At 38.5% G+C, this 15,181-nt stretch overlaps 1 protein-coding gene across 4 annotated transcripts in view; it reads left to right on the top strand.

Moving 5' to 3' along the window:
• The window catches only part of LOC124283962 (dihydropyrimidinase-like), a 139,203-nt gene that overhangs the window by 15,413 nt on the left and 108,609 nt on the right, over positions 1 to 15,181 (top strand). The window contains exon 1 of one of the 4 annotated variants that reach the window (XM_046720011.1): positions 1,756 to 1,782. The exons of the other annotated variants lie outside the window; for them this stretch is intronic. Coding sequence (XP_046575967.1) covers positions 1,771 to 1,782 — 12 coding nt within the window. The 5' untranslated portion in view covers positions 1,756 to 1,770. Of the gene's footprint in view, positions 1 to 1,755; positions 1,783 to 15,181 lie in introns of those variants that run through there. 4 annotated transcript variants of the gene reach the window in all.

Below are 15,181 nucleotides of genomic sequence, written 5' to 3'. Positions count from 1 at the left end.
TGGGCTGAATTCCTGAGTTGTAATTATCATGAGAACAAATATCAAACAGTGGTTAAAGCCATAACACCAACATTCTTTCTCACTGAGTCTAAAATCATTCATCTGAAGGGTACTCCAACATCAGCAAAATACTCAAACATGACAGACTTTGTTACAAGAATAAACATTATTTTAATGTGAGTAAACATTTTAGGCTGCTTACTAGTATTTAAAAACGCCCATTGAAAGCCAAGACTCCACTGGTAAATGGTCTAAAAGAGGACCCAGATTACAGGAGGTCCATGATCAATTTAACCAAGACATTGTGACAGAGGTCTCTAAGTAGAACCATAACAAAAGAGGTTCTTATAAAAACCAAGATTATATATGTCTCTGATTTTCTTCATCCGTGTTTCAGGTAGACGTTACTGTGTATGTCTGAATGCCTGAACACATTAAGGTTTACATTTAAGGCACATTAAGGTTTAAGGTATACGCCTCACATGTATAGCAGTGACATTCTCACATATTAATCAGTTGTCTGCTATGGTAAAGTGAAGAACAAAGAGCACTTGTAGCTTCTTTATGTCCAGTACATGGGTTTATGTCTCTGTGTTGCTGTGATGGAGGGGCACCTGTAGCTTCTTTATGTCCAGTACATGGGTTTATGTCTCTGTGTTGCTGTGATGGAGGGGCACCTGCTGGTATTCAGGACAGGTACACAGGTGGTCAGTTCTAGAATTACCTGTACAGGTGAGCGACAGGTGACAGGTATATCTGTTGGTGAGATACTGGGATTGTTGGAAGAAAAGACGTGGGGATGCTGGGAAAGACACGAGACAACAGGCTACCTCGCTCAGGAGGGAAAGTTTCATCCGCTATGCACAGTTCAATGGAAGATTGTTTGTCATATCCTTAATGATGTCAGTCACTGAATTGTCTGGTTGATATTATTTTCAGATCGTTGTTATATACCTGAAATATTCCTGAGTGCAGTGTAAAATGACAAACAAAACTGCCATATTTGGAAATGTCCCTACACACTCAACCATCACCACACCATGTGCAACTATCACACATGTGCAACCACAGCTGCATGTGCAACATCACCACATACAGAACACTCACCACATTTGCAACCACCATCATCTGTGCAACCCCTACACGTGCAACGATGCAACAACCATCATAACTTGTGCAACTATCATGAAATGTACACATATCTCCACATGTGCAACCACCATCAAAATGTGCAACCCCTACACATACACCACCACCATGACCATGCTGTGCAACCACCACACACAAAACAATCGTCCCAGTCAGGGAAGACACGATGCAGGTCAACCCTTAATGTCGTCCTGCTCTGATTCCCCATGTTAGTTTCACCTTACTTACATACTTACAGCGATAACATTGTAAACAACCATCTGGTCAACTCAACACTCAGATAACAGTCCACCCATGATAACAAACTAACGAGAGGGGTACCTGCAGATAAGACCTGTAGGTTCTAACAGAGGCATGATAATAAACGTATAAGAGAGTTACCTGTAGATAAGACCTGTAGGTTCTAACAAGGGGCAACCATAGATGTAAGATATCTGTAACAAGGGGTAGATAAGATAGTGGTTCTAGCAGTATGTAGATACTGAGGGATCGCTGAAGGGTTACAAGTGAAGGGGGTTTTGGAGGGTCATCGTTCTAGCTCCATCACACACCTGTCATAACACGGAGACTTTTCACCTGTGTCATCTTATACCTGGCTGTTCAAGGGTCTGATTCTGCAATATGTCAAAGGGGGTAAGTTGGTCAGGAGATGATTTGTGGAATTTCAAGTTTCAAAGCTGATTGTGTATGTATCTGTGAGTGAAAGGAGAGGTGGGCTCATGTTTGGGGGAGGTGTATTACTGGTGTCCCAGCTTGTTGTCTAGTCGGGGTCTGGATTGTGATACTTTCAGATGGTACATAGGATGCTGTACATAGGATGCAAGGATTCTAACCAGCGTTCGAAATAGCTACTGGCCCACTAGCCAAATGCTAGCTGATTGTGAATCAGGCCAGTAATATATTGTTAAAGCTATCCCGACTGGCTAGCTGCAAATCTCAGATAATTTATTCTTTATTTAATGCACATGAATATGATGGAATCAGTTATGAAGGTGTTAAAAGTCCGCCACAAAAAGTTTCACGATATTTATTATCTCTTGTCACACAAAGATCGCTATGTAAATAATTGTTATTATCTTGTTGCATTTTGATATTTTGCAGGGCCAGTGAAGTATGATCTTTCCTCGTCCTATACTTCTCTGATATGCACCAGATTATGACTTATCTTGGAATACAAACAAACTGCCCTTCACAGGAATATAGTGAAAAAATATAGATATGCATCAAATGAATATTAATGTTTGTTTAAGCCTACAAATTCTGAGAAATTTGGAAATTCAAATGTGGAATGTTTTCTGGCATTTGCTGACAAAAATTTATCCCAAAGCAGGTCTGCATAAGTCTTGGTACTTAGAGATTTCAACCAAGCTAGTCAGTTACTCCGCCAGTGATTCCTGATGGGTTTGTTGTCTGTGATCCAAGTCTTGCCACATGTTATCACGCTGCAGCTCCATGTATTCAGATGCCAGTTTTGAGATACCTGGATTATTTTTACAAATAAAACAACAAACTTGTACATTAACTTTAAACAGACAGAATCTTGGATCATTGATAGGAAAGCTCATTCTCTGAGATCCCCACTTGCCTGAGAACCGATCATATCCACTTGTCAGAAGCTGTTCTAGAAGTGATCAAACTATATGGATGTAATTTGACTCTCTATAGGGCTACTCTAACTGTTCACAGTCCTTCAGAAGTAATCCTCTTTCAATTCATTAAATATTGATGAGTAAACACTAAAGAATTAATTGTCACCATAATTAGAACTGATGTTAGCAAATGAGAGTTAGAATGGTGTAAACTGTTGGAGACATCTGTTAATCACAAATTGTCATCTACACTATTTCTGTAACTAATTTTGACAGGCAGTATCACTGTTTGGTTTTCGTTTTGCTGTTTTGCCGCAGAATCATTAGGTCAAGGCTGTAGATGTAGGTTAGTAACACTCCTCCAAAGAAGGCAGACAGATTAACTTTAGTTGAAAGAAGGTGAAGGTGCTCAACTTTGAGTAATACCGGTATATACGTGACAGATTCGTTTATTATTGTTATCTGTACAATGCTTAATAATATTTAACAACATTTTGATGAGTGTTCATTCAGCCATAACATTGCATTGCAAGTACCGCCAAGGCTACGCTCACTGAACCGAGAAGCATCACGATTTTAGCCTTCCCGGCCATGAACCATCTTGCATCATGATCTTACTGGTACAATACTTACCATACCTTGATGATCCACTGTGTAGAGTTGCCTCCCTTAGGCATGCCAGGATCTTATCATTGTTTGGCTAGCTCTGATTATGGTTCCTGGTCTGTCAGCACATGCATGTGTTCAGAGGTTTCACTGGAGTAGTTAACGCCTAGCACCTGTGTTCCATTAGGCTCTGCCCCCACGATCAGCTGATGCTGTGGTGTACTGTTCAAAGGGGCTTCAAGCCCAACTTTCTCAAAATTACCATACCTCAACACATCTCAGCCTAATTGCTATGACTCGGAAGGCATTCCCTTGACATTTTTTTAAACTAAAATGTTTGAAAAAATGTAGACATCTGAGAATCTTTTCAGCCTAAAAAGGGGTATTTGTTTCATTGTGCGGGGGCTGGGAAACTCGTGATATCATGTGATGTCATGTCAGTGTAAGGAGTTCTTGGAGATGGTGGTTAGAACTTGTCACACTGGGTGTGGCTAAAAACATTGATAATCAACAATAGCGTCGATGGAAAAGTTATTAATGATCATTAATATGAAATATTTTTTTACACAGAATACACGAAGTTATGTCTTTGTTGATGGGCTGCTTCCAAATTATGATATGTTTATAATAGTAATCTATCCATAAATATGTCATATTAATGATGTTAAATATGTGGATTTCTTTTGGACTTTTTAGCCATATAACTAAAAATTACTTCTCTGATATTTATCAGCAATCAGTCAATATTTAGTTACAAAATGATCAAATCGGGAAATGATGACTCCACAGCCAAACTTCCATGACACAGTATAAGTGGAATAAAATCATCACAGACTTAACTTCATCTGTTTGACATGTGATCTAACTTCAGTGAAATTCACAACAGGAAGGTTCCCTTCAAACTTGTGTGAGTGAGTGAGAGAGTTGGGTTTTATGCCGCTTTTAGCAATATTCCAGCAATATCACGGTGGGGGCACCAGAAATGGGCTTTACACATTGTACCCATATGGGAATTGAACCCGTGCCTTCGGCATCACGAGCCCACTCAGCATGACGAGCAAAAGCTTTAACCACTAGGCTACCCAACTGCCCCCTTAAAACTTTTGACACTGGGAGAATGGTCGCTGTATGATGAGGCAGTGCTAACTATAAGACAGCAGTGTGGCGTAAAGTGGGAATATTTTGCACCTTAAAGATTTATGAATGATTTCAGCGAAATACTTATATAGGAACTGAACCTGTGTGTTAGTGTAACAAAACCCTAACAACAACCCAGGACACATCTGAAGTATACATTTTATATACAACACCTGATATACAACACCTGAAGTATACATTTTATATACAACACCTGAAGTATACATTTTATATACAACACCTGAAGTATACATTTTATATACAACACCTGAAGTATACATTTTATATACAACACCTGAAGTATACATTTTATATACAACACCTGAAGTATACATTTTATATACAACACCTGAAGTATACATTTTATATACATACAAGTACACACCTGAAGTATACATTTTATATACAACACCTGAAGTATACATTTTATATACAACACCTGAAGTATACATTTTATATACAACACCTGAAGTATACATTTTATATACAACACCTGAAGTATACATTTTATATACAACACCTGAAGTATACATTTTATATACAACACCTGAAGTATACATTTTATATACAACACCTGAAGTATACATTTTATATATACAACACCTGAAGTATACATTTTATATACCTGAAGTATACATTTTATATGACACCTGATATACATTTTATATACAACACCTGAAGTATACATTTTATATACAACACCTGAAGTATACATTATACATTTTATATACAACACCTGAAGTATACATTTTATATACAACACCTGAAGTATGAAGCATACATTTGATATACAACACCTGAAGTATACATTTTATATACAACACCTGAAGCATACAAGTATACATTTACAACTTTATCAACATACATTGGATTATCTTCCATTGAGATGGAAGATGGAGTTTATACAACACCGCAAGGGAACATGCTTTTGTTGTTCCAGCCAGCTGCTGTTAATCTGTGTGGAGTGTGCTCTGGGGAACATGCTTTTGTTGTTCCAGCCAGGTGCTGTGACAACACTCTCTTTGTTGCTGTTTATCACGGGTGTTTCCCTGTTTCAGCAATTTATCAAATATATCATATGTCAGAATTAATTTGTCTTTAGTTAGCTGTTCGTATTCCTCTTTATGTCTTCAGAATGAAGTTTAGAAAAAGCTTTGTATTTAATGAAACACGTCTTTCAGAGTTTAATGAAAATAATCCACTGGAGCTTTTTATCAAATTTAAATAAAACAAACAGTTTCTCCTGAAGTGATTGTTAATGGTGTATTCTGCACACAACAATCATCATTCTTCAAGAAACTGGACACCAAGCTTCCCACAATTTAACACAATAAACCTATATGCCATTTCCTCAAAATCAAGTTGCCCTAAGTACTAGTGATGTAATAAGTAACAAGAAACAAATTTTTTGTTCCATGATAGTTTGAAGGTGCCATAGTGTCATTTTGATATCTCACCATCTTAACCTGATGGTAAGAATATGTTCTGTGAATTTCTTTAGATATACTTCCCATGCCGATCCTATGACCTTCCATCACAACCTGCAGCAGTTGTTGGGGAGATACTTTCATGTGGTGCTACATGTAAAGATGGAATCCTGATCAAAGGCTGGTGTCCATAACTCAGGATTTAATCTTCAAACACATGGTGTGTTTCAAGCAGTAGAGATAGCATGTTTATTTACTGAGTTGAAGTAAGTTCTTTGAAATTAATCTCAAGTATGTATACTGTGTCTGTGGCCCAGTGGAGACAGTGTCGGCACATAGACTGGTGGTTCGAACCCTAGGGTTGACACAGACAGATCAGCCAGGAGTATTTTTACTGTGTCTGTATCATTTTCATGGTATCTTGATGACCGCCTATGTAAAGTTGAGACTAGTTACACACATAAGCTGCTCTTTTGCACATAGTGCTTGTATAATGGCTGTAAAATGTCCGAGTCTCATGCTGGGATTTGAACCACAGACCTTCTGATCCGAAGTCTGACGTCTTGTCCATATGACCAAAGAGGTTAACCCTGTCAGCAAGCTAACAAGGTAAGGATTTCATCCATGGGATGGCTCGACACTTGCACACACATGTATGCACACACACACTGCTCAGTTTTACACACACCCTCATGCAAAGGTTCAGCCTTCCTTCCCTATGTAAGAAGTAGATTCATCTGTGTCTCATCATGCTTACTCATTCATCATCATCATCATCATCATCATCATCATCATCATCTATTATGATAACCTTATGGTGAGAAATATCCTGATGCTCATCCAACACGAGCAGACAACCTGTGAGTCCCTACAAGTATCCACCCAACATGCGCACGTCAGACAAGCCCTGCACGTACACCAGCTTCATGCAGATGATACCGTTATACATCTCTACATCAATACACGACCATTGGAACCCTCCAAGACAAAACGGGACTGTGCATACATTTCACCAGAGTTGAGGCGGGTACACCCATAGATCCTGTTATGTCAGGGCTGGATGAATGGAGCTGACTCCTGTGTAAGGTGCACCATCCAACTGGCCAGTTAGTCCGTCTCACTCTTCCTCAACCATATTATTTTCCTCCAGCATGCCCTTTCTGTTATGTAAAGGCTAAATGAAGTAAGTCTAGATTATCATCAGGGTTTGAATTGCTCATCTCACAGGGCCTATTCAATTTAGTAGTGCTTGTTTCTATCAATATGATATATTTCCTAATGCTGGCCAGTCTGTGAACCTACTTGTAGCATGTCATATGGCTTCAGAGCAGTCCCCATGGTCGGACTGGCATTTTTATGTCAGAGCAAAATTTCTGTGGCTATGACTAAAGAAAAGAGTGAATATAATGTATTTCTGGGAGTGAGAGAATGTTTGAGGGGTGTCAGTTATATTTTTGCAGCTATCAATATCTGAGTCTGTGACAGGTAAATCAGGGTTTGATAACACGAAGAATGATAAATATTGCCGGGATACAATCACGCTTACACAGCCAGACACCCAATCCTCTTTTTAATCATCTTCCCCCAACCTAGCCAACCGATGAAGATGTTCCTTTGACCAACAACGCCTTAATGGAGAACTTTTTACTATGACATGTCAAAGGAGATCTAGTTTGAATAAGACGAGATAGAGATCTTTGGAATGTGGTATTGTTTCTATGCCCACCAAACACAAGTTCTGTGGCAGTGATGAACATTATCAGTCGACTTGTGGGGTGGTAAGGTGAAGGTCAAAGGTATTGTATGAATTGTACCTGTTACCTGACGCACCAATTATCCTGTAAGATAAACACACCTGGGGTGAGACTGCCCTGACAGATAAGGAACGACATCGCTGCTGCTACAAAGAGTTCTGAGATGATATCTTCTGATAACTTTTCCAGGAACTGTACACTGTGTCTAATCCTTCTATCAAAACTTGATACTTTTCATACTGACCAGAGCTTTCACCTGTGCAGCCATGTGACTGACAAGTCAAGAACAATTGCCTGTGATTGGTCAGAGCTATGTGTAACTTCATCACTCATTCCAGACTGAAGAATTTGGTACCTGAAACATTTCAACATTAGTTTGAAAAATAGAAATAAATTAAGTCCATTCTGAAAAAAAAGAGGGTGATGGGGTAGCCAAGTGGTTAAAGCATTTGCTCATCAATCCGATGACCCGAGTTTGATTCCCAACATTTGTACAATGCGTGAAGCCAATATCTGGTGTTCCACGCCATGATGTTGCTGGAATATTGCTAAAAGTGGCATAAAGCCATACTCACTCACTCACCACTCACTGCAGAAAGAATTGCAGCAACTCAGAAATGTCTTCAGCGGGTGAGAGTAGCAGATGAAACTTGTTTTAACTTCTGATGCTGGTCTCAATGCCATCTTGTTTGTTTGTGCCGTGAAATTGTGATGAAATGGCTGTTACCTCCCCTGGGAAACACAGCAATCAGAATAATGGAATTATACCAGTAATGTCAGTGCTCTAATCACATTTGGTAATTAGTGTCTGCTAATTAAATAGGTAGCCAATAAAGTGATTTTCAACTCAGCTTCAGTATCTCAGATACATGGAGACAGAAACAGCTTATGGTGGCTGGAATTTCAGTATTGAAAGAGGCATAAAACTTACGATGCATCAGGTACCCCTTTAAATTCACCTAATTTCTTTTTCCTTCTTTTATTTTACATTTATTAAAGTTTGTGAATTTTCTTTTGTTTAAAAAACCCAGCTTTCTCCAAGGTAAACTTTTTTTTTCTTTTTTTAAAAAAAATCTTTTTATATGTTCCCATAATTGAGTACAAGCATATAAAGTAAAGCAATAAATGCATAAATACATGATCAAAGTTCATTGGGTTCAACAAAAATGTTAGATCAACTGATAGCATAGAGAGAATATACTCCAGTAAAATTATTCCCCTTTGATTAAAGATTACGTCAGAAATTAAATATTGAGAATAAAGGAAACCATTTGCCTGAAAATTTATCAGATTTATTTCTCCAAGGTAAACTTGCTAGTTGAATTCTGATTCTGTTTTGGAACTGCTTACAGTAATCACACAATGTAATTTTGTACAATTACGAGGTATTCTTTTGGTACAAAAATCATGTTATGTCTAAGGTCTGTTTGCCAGTTGCAAGGTAAAGTGTAGAGAGCAGATGTTTTCCTTACAACAGAATCCCCTGGTGCAACATATCCAGCCAAGTTATCATCCTGTCGTACAGTGTTACCGTGCAGTGTTTAAAGATGTCTCTAACGAACTCTGATGTTTGTCTCCTGACTGTAGTGATGATCTAATTAATGAGGTAGGTTGTGAGGGAAGCAGGATCTCACCTTGTTAGACATGCCATCTGATTGGCTCAGTCTCAGTTGCATTCCAAGATGTGAAGGACAATATTGGTTCAGTGCCAGTATCTCCCAGACTAGATATGCAGACAATCTGGAACTGGTGAGACTTACACTTGATGCCAGAAGAAATACACAATGAAGAATGTAGGGTGAAGCAGGCGCTTTGATTGGATAACACATTCCATACGTCTTGCGTTAAAAGTTGGACTTGATTAAAATTGGATTGGACCAATCTTTTTCATTCAGTTTTACAGATATTCAAGGCCCTTAAGTAACTTAAAATACCTTTTGAAACATAAAAGAAATTGTTTTGTAAAATGTAAACCGTATCCTACATTAAGTAGAAAAAGTAAAGCTACAAGTATTGAAAATTTAATAAAGTTTATAAAAAATATGTGTTGAAATATAAGTTTCCAGAAGGTGATAATGGATCAGAAACTAATCACAGAGTCTACCCTTGATTCCTTCTTTGATCATAACACTGGGATTGTCTAAACTAAGGTCAAACACCATCTACACCTTGACAAGTGGAGAGACTCTCTTCAAATGACATCGTATCCCAATTGATGATAATGATGTTGATCATTGCATTGTCTGGTCCAGACTCGATTATTGCTGAGTGCGGCGTTAAACAGCAAGCCAGCCAACCAATCAAATTACATTAAAACTGCTGAATGAACTCTTCTACATGTTTAAACACAATCATGAATGAATGGATATGTGTATCAGTTTTGGTATTGCTTTCTAATACAGATAGTTCCAGCATATTTTGATATTATGCCTACAAATAAAACAAGATATACCTGTTACTGATCTATTTCTTGGAATATTGTGAGTGCAGCATAAAATTAAACTCACTAACTCACCGATCTGTTTCTGAGAATTTTTAAAGAATTTATCGCTCATAATATATGATATGACATGAGAGGCCGTGTTATATCATGGCGTTATATCATGGACATGTTATATCATGGCATTATATCATGGGCATGTTATATCATGGCATTATATCATGGGCGTGTTATATCATGGCATGTCAGTTGACGGGGGACAAAAACCTGGTGATGCAGGTCCTGGACTGAAACCATTTTGATGAATCTCATGAGTATGGTGCAGACCTTGAACATAGATCGTAGGGTTCTGGCACATCAAAGGGACACAACTCTGTGCTGCCATCATGCACTGCATACTTTAGCAGAATTTGAGAACGCCCCACTCCATGTGTTTGTCTCACTAGGTTCCCTGACTTGCAGTGTCAAAACAATCCACACTGGTGAAAAGGCAGATCTGTACAAATTAATGCCATGATAGCATCAGAACTGACATTAATCGGGGGTGTTTCCTGGAAAACGGAAATTACCACATCACAACCTCACATGGCACATGCATCACTTCTAAAACAATCTGAGAAATTTAAGAAATTGTTGCCTCTGAGCACTTGTGGTAACCTAAGAAACGAGCTATATGCAGTATCCCATGTTGTGTTAAGAGACGGCGGCACACCTGGTAGGGGGAGACAACTTGTGGCGTTCAAATCAAGGGAGATGCTTGTCAGTGTAGCGAGTCAGATGAAGCAGACATGTTCATTGAGTGGAAGAAACTCTAAATTTTTGCGTAAAGGGAGAACAACTCAGGATGTTAAAAGGTATTGAGGTGTCAACTCAGAATGTTGGAAAACCACTTCCTGCCTGTGTCTTAACACAGAAAATGTGCACATTGTATGCAGAAATAAGAAATGCTGGTTTTAAGTTATCTCGTTTCCAGAACATTTCTGGTGTATTAAACGCTTTCCACATACACATGTATCAAGTAAATAAATCATGTAGATAAATAAAAGCTCGGCAATATGTAATATTCGGTCCTCTAGCTTCAGAATGTTATCAGTATGTGTCTGGATACAAAATATTTTTATTCTTTAAAACTAGTGGAAGGAAAATATCTTTTGTTGAATGATTTTGGAAAGTGATATCTGAAGACTTAATCAATTTTTTAGTTTGTCTTAGTTGTGTTTAAATATACATCTGGGAACATTAAGATGTTTTGTATAACAAACAGGTCCAAGATATTTTTAACTATTACATCCTGCTTGGATTTGTTAAAAAATATAGATATAAAATTCTTGTGCATGCCAATGTGCATGTTTTGGGCAATATCAGCAGTTGTCTTCCCTCTCAGAATTATGAGATCATTTGTTATGACATGAAAAACTAAATGGTGATAAACATATGAGATTGACAACACAGATGCTTGATGTAAGACAACTACTGCACTCAAAACATTCTTCAAAACGACAGATTGCTCGTCTGGGGCAGGTAACCATGTTTACAGACACTCATATATACGTCAATGAATTTAAAGATGTAATGATACAGAGGCTATTCTGACTCGATGGGGGGTTGCTGCAGGGGTCCATCTGGTGACAAAAAAATCTGGAAGTAAGGTTGATAAACAGAAACACATTTGGTTTGGATTTTGGATATATGCATAGTTTCTTTAGAAGAATCCTGTAACGACCTGCCCTGCAACTGGTTGTGATATTGTCACAATTAAGATGAAATGAGGTGCTGTTTCATCTCTCAAAACATAAATGGGATGTTTTTTTACTAATTATGAAGAAAAAACTATCGAGGTCTGTCCACTGACATGCATCATGCACTGTACATGCTACACAAAACACGTTACATAGCCTGTCTCACAGTCCCTCAACCACATTACTTTCCCTTCTGCCCAGCCCTCCCTGCAATGTAGCCTGTCTCACAGTCCCTCAACCACATTATTTTCCCTTCTGCCCAGCCCTCCCTGCAATGTAGCCTGTCTCACAGTCCCTCAACCACATTACTTTCCCTTCTGCCCAGCCCTCCCTGCAATGTAGCCTGTCTCACAGTCCCTCAACCACATTATTTTCCCTTCTGCCCAGCCCTCCCTGCAATGTAGCCTGTCTCACAGTCCCTCAACCACATTACTTTCCCTTCTGCCCAGCCCTCCCTGCAATGTAGCCTGTCTCACAGTCCCTCAACCACATTACTTTCCCTTCAGCCCAGCCCTCCCTGCAATGTAGCCTGTCTCACAGTCCCTCAACCACATTACTTTCCCTTCTGCCCAGCCCTCCCTGCAATGTAGCCTGTCTCACAGTCCTCAACCACATTATTTTCCTTTCTGCCCAGCCCTCCCTGCAATGTAGCCTGTCTCACAGTCCCTCAACCACATTACTTTCCCTTCTGCCCAGCCCTCCCTGCAATGTAGCCTGTCTCACAGTCCCTCAACCACATTACTTTCCCTTCTGCCCAGCCCTCTATCATGATATGGGTCTTGGGTCCAAGTGATGGTTCCGGTGAAACCCCTTTATCTAACTGACGTGCTGGTCTGCTTGGGGGAATTAGCTCAGCAAAGAGTCCGAAGTCACAAGAAGCTAATTACAGTTTTATTAACAAGAACAAAAATAACATGGGGTGGCCACAGAGAGTCGGTACAACCCTCTGGGCTGAGGGTTAGAGCTGACCTGTGTTGGGAGTCTAAACCCTACTGATGAACAAATGGAGTTGGTGACTATTTATCTAAAATTGAAACAATAAAAAAAGATTCCTTGAATGATAAAAAAATGGGTGTTCCCTATACTAACCAATGAAATACAGAATATGCGGTATGGGGTGTGTCCTACAAATGAAAATGACCAGACAGGGAGAGTACTTAATCCTACTAATCCTATTTCAACTGGCACTAATTGTGTTGACACATGTCCTGAAGCTTCCTAATTTAACTGGCACTAATTGTGCTGACATGTTGCTTGGGTGGTTATGGTGTTACAATAGATGGCTTAATGACCTAATTTAAAGTGTTTGCACAATATATTTTAATGGAGATGATGACATGTTTACTTTATCAAAGCAGTTCATTAAATCGCCTAGACATTACTTTGTCTTACTGAAAGGTTTGAGTCCTTGAAACCTTAGGCTAAGATTTATCTTGAACATCTGTGATATTGTAACTTATACCTTTTTCAATAGTATGTCTGTGAGATGAGTTTTACTACTTTTGACTGGAGTCTTTCTCTAAGCTATTACAGATACATGATGAAACTAATATTCTATATTTTATATTTTACTAATATCTGAATCCTAATATATCGCTTGTAGTGGTTATAATTAATAATGAATTTTCGTATGAATTATTATTCCATGATAACTTCCCCAAACTGTCTGAAAAAGTTTGGTCCCCAAACTTGGACAAAATAAAAAAAATGATTCTTAGATGGACAATGGTACAAACTTAGTTGATGGACAATCATCTGAAACTGGTAGTACAGTAAATAATAATTATATATATATTCTCTCTTTGTATTTGGACAGAGGTTGTTTCTGTTGTCATCAGGGTGTCTGGATGTGGAATCTGGCTGGTTTTGGCACTGTACTGGTTCATCTTGAAGTGATGGAGGTGCAAGAATGCCTTGTGATGGTTCCACATCCCGAGTTTGGAGTTGATTTGTCAATTATCCCATGCAGATAGATGATTTTCATGAAAATACAAAACAAATGAGAGTTAGCTTGACGTCAAAATATATGAAAACTTATTCTGATGGTTTCAAGTGTACGGAGTACATATAAATGAAATGTACATGAAGTAAATATATGGAGATACATTTCCCTGCAAATAAATTTGAGTTGTTAATGCATAGAAGAAAACAAAATGACAGTCGTGACCTGGAATGAAATGATACTCTTTGCGTTGGACTACACAATGTAATGCGGGGTATATTATATATTGATATATAATATTGTGTATGAGCAATTATATATATAGATGTGCTAGTACATATAACAAGTGCATAGGTTCATTGAGCTCATACATATACATATTTTGTTTTGAACCATTTGTTAGTACCTTGTTAATTTGGCTGATTTTGTTAGTTTCAACTTTTAAACATCTCAATTATTTAGGATTTTTGTTTAATTTTATTTTGTTTTAGCTTTGGTTTATTTTGAGTTTACTTCACTCAAATTTTGGTTCGCTTTTGTGTTAAGCTAAGTTTGTTCTGCTTCGTGCAGAGTATTTAAACTTCGTTTCGTGTTGGCTAAGTTCATTCTGCTTCGTGCAGAGTATTTCGCCGCTTCGTGTTGGCTAAGTTTGTTCTGCTTCGCAGAGTATTTCGCTTTAGCTTCGTGTTGGCTAAGTTCGCTCTGCTTCGCGCAGAGTATTTAAACTTTAGCTTCGTGTTGGCTAAGTTTGTTCTGCTTCGTGCAGAGTATTTCGCTTTCGTGTTGGCTAAGTTCGCTCTGCTTCGTGCAGAGTATTTCGCCGCTTTGTGTTGGCTAAGTTTGTTCTGCTTCGTGCAGAGTATTTCGCCTGCTTGCGTGTTGGCTAAGTTCGTATGAGTTCACTTTGCATTTGAGATTGGTTGATCAGATCAATGCTCAAAATCTGTTGTGATGTAAATAACTCAGATGATCAGGCTGATGTCATTTGCTCACAACTAGTGATATCAGGTAACACTAAGTGAAATGACAGGACAAATATACGTTACCCAGAGCTAACAGATCCATTTATTAACGAGGTACTGTACCTTTTGCAGGAATATGACTATCTGGCGACCACAGGTGTGGGTCGGAAATGAATATTGGTAAGGTATATGGCATCTGTAATCAGTGTGCACTGCACGGTATTCAAAGGAGCCAACAATGCCGATGCCTTCTTCTTGTACAAAAGAGCGTTTGGATTTATAGATTGGTAATTCACCAGGAGTATCATAATCCTCTGGGGTGTCAGTATCAAACCATTTACAGAGATCCACCCAGCTCTCATTGATGTAATCCTGTATGAGGTGGAGAGGAACAGCTTCAAAATACGCTGTATGATATCTATGATCACTTTTGTCA

This window comes from Haliotis rubra, unplaced genomic scaffold (genome assembly GCF_003918875.1).
Source record: "Haliotis rubra isolate DU_JTF1 unplaced genomic scaffold, ASM391887v1 Scf326, whole genome shotgun sequence".
NCBI classification, from domain to species: Eukaryota; Metazoa; Mollusca; class Gastropoda; order Lepetellida; family Haliotidae; genus Haliotis; species Haliotis rubra.
The sequence above is the reverse complement of the archived record's forward strand: the minus strand, read 5'-3'. Positions and strand labels throughout refer to the sequence as shown.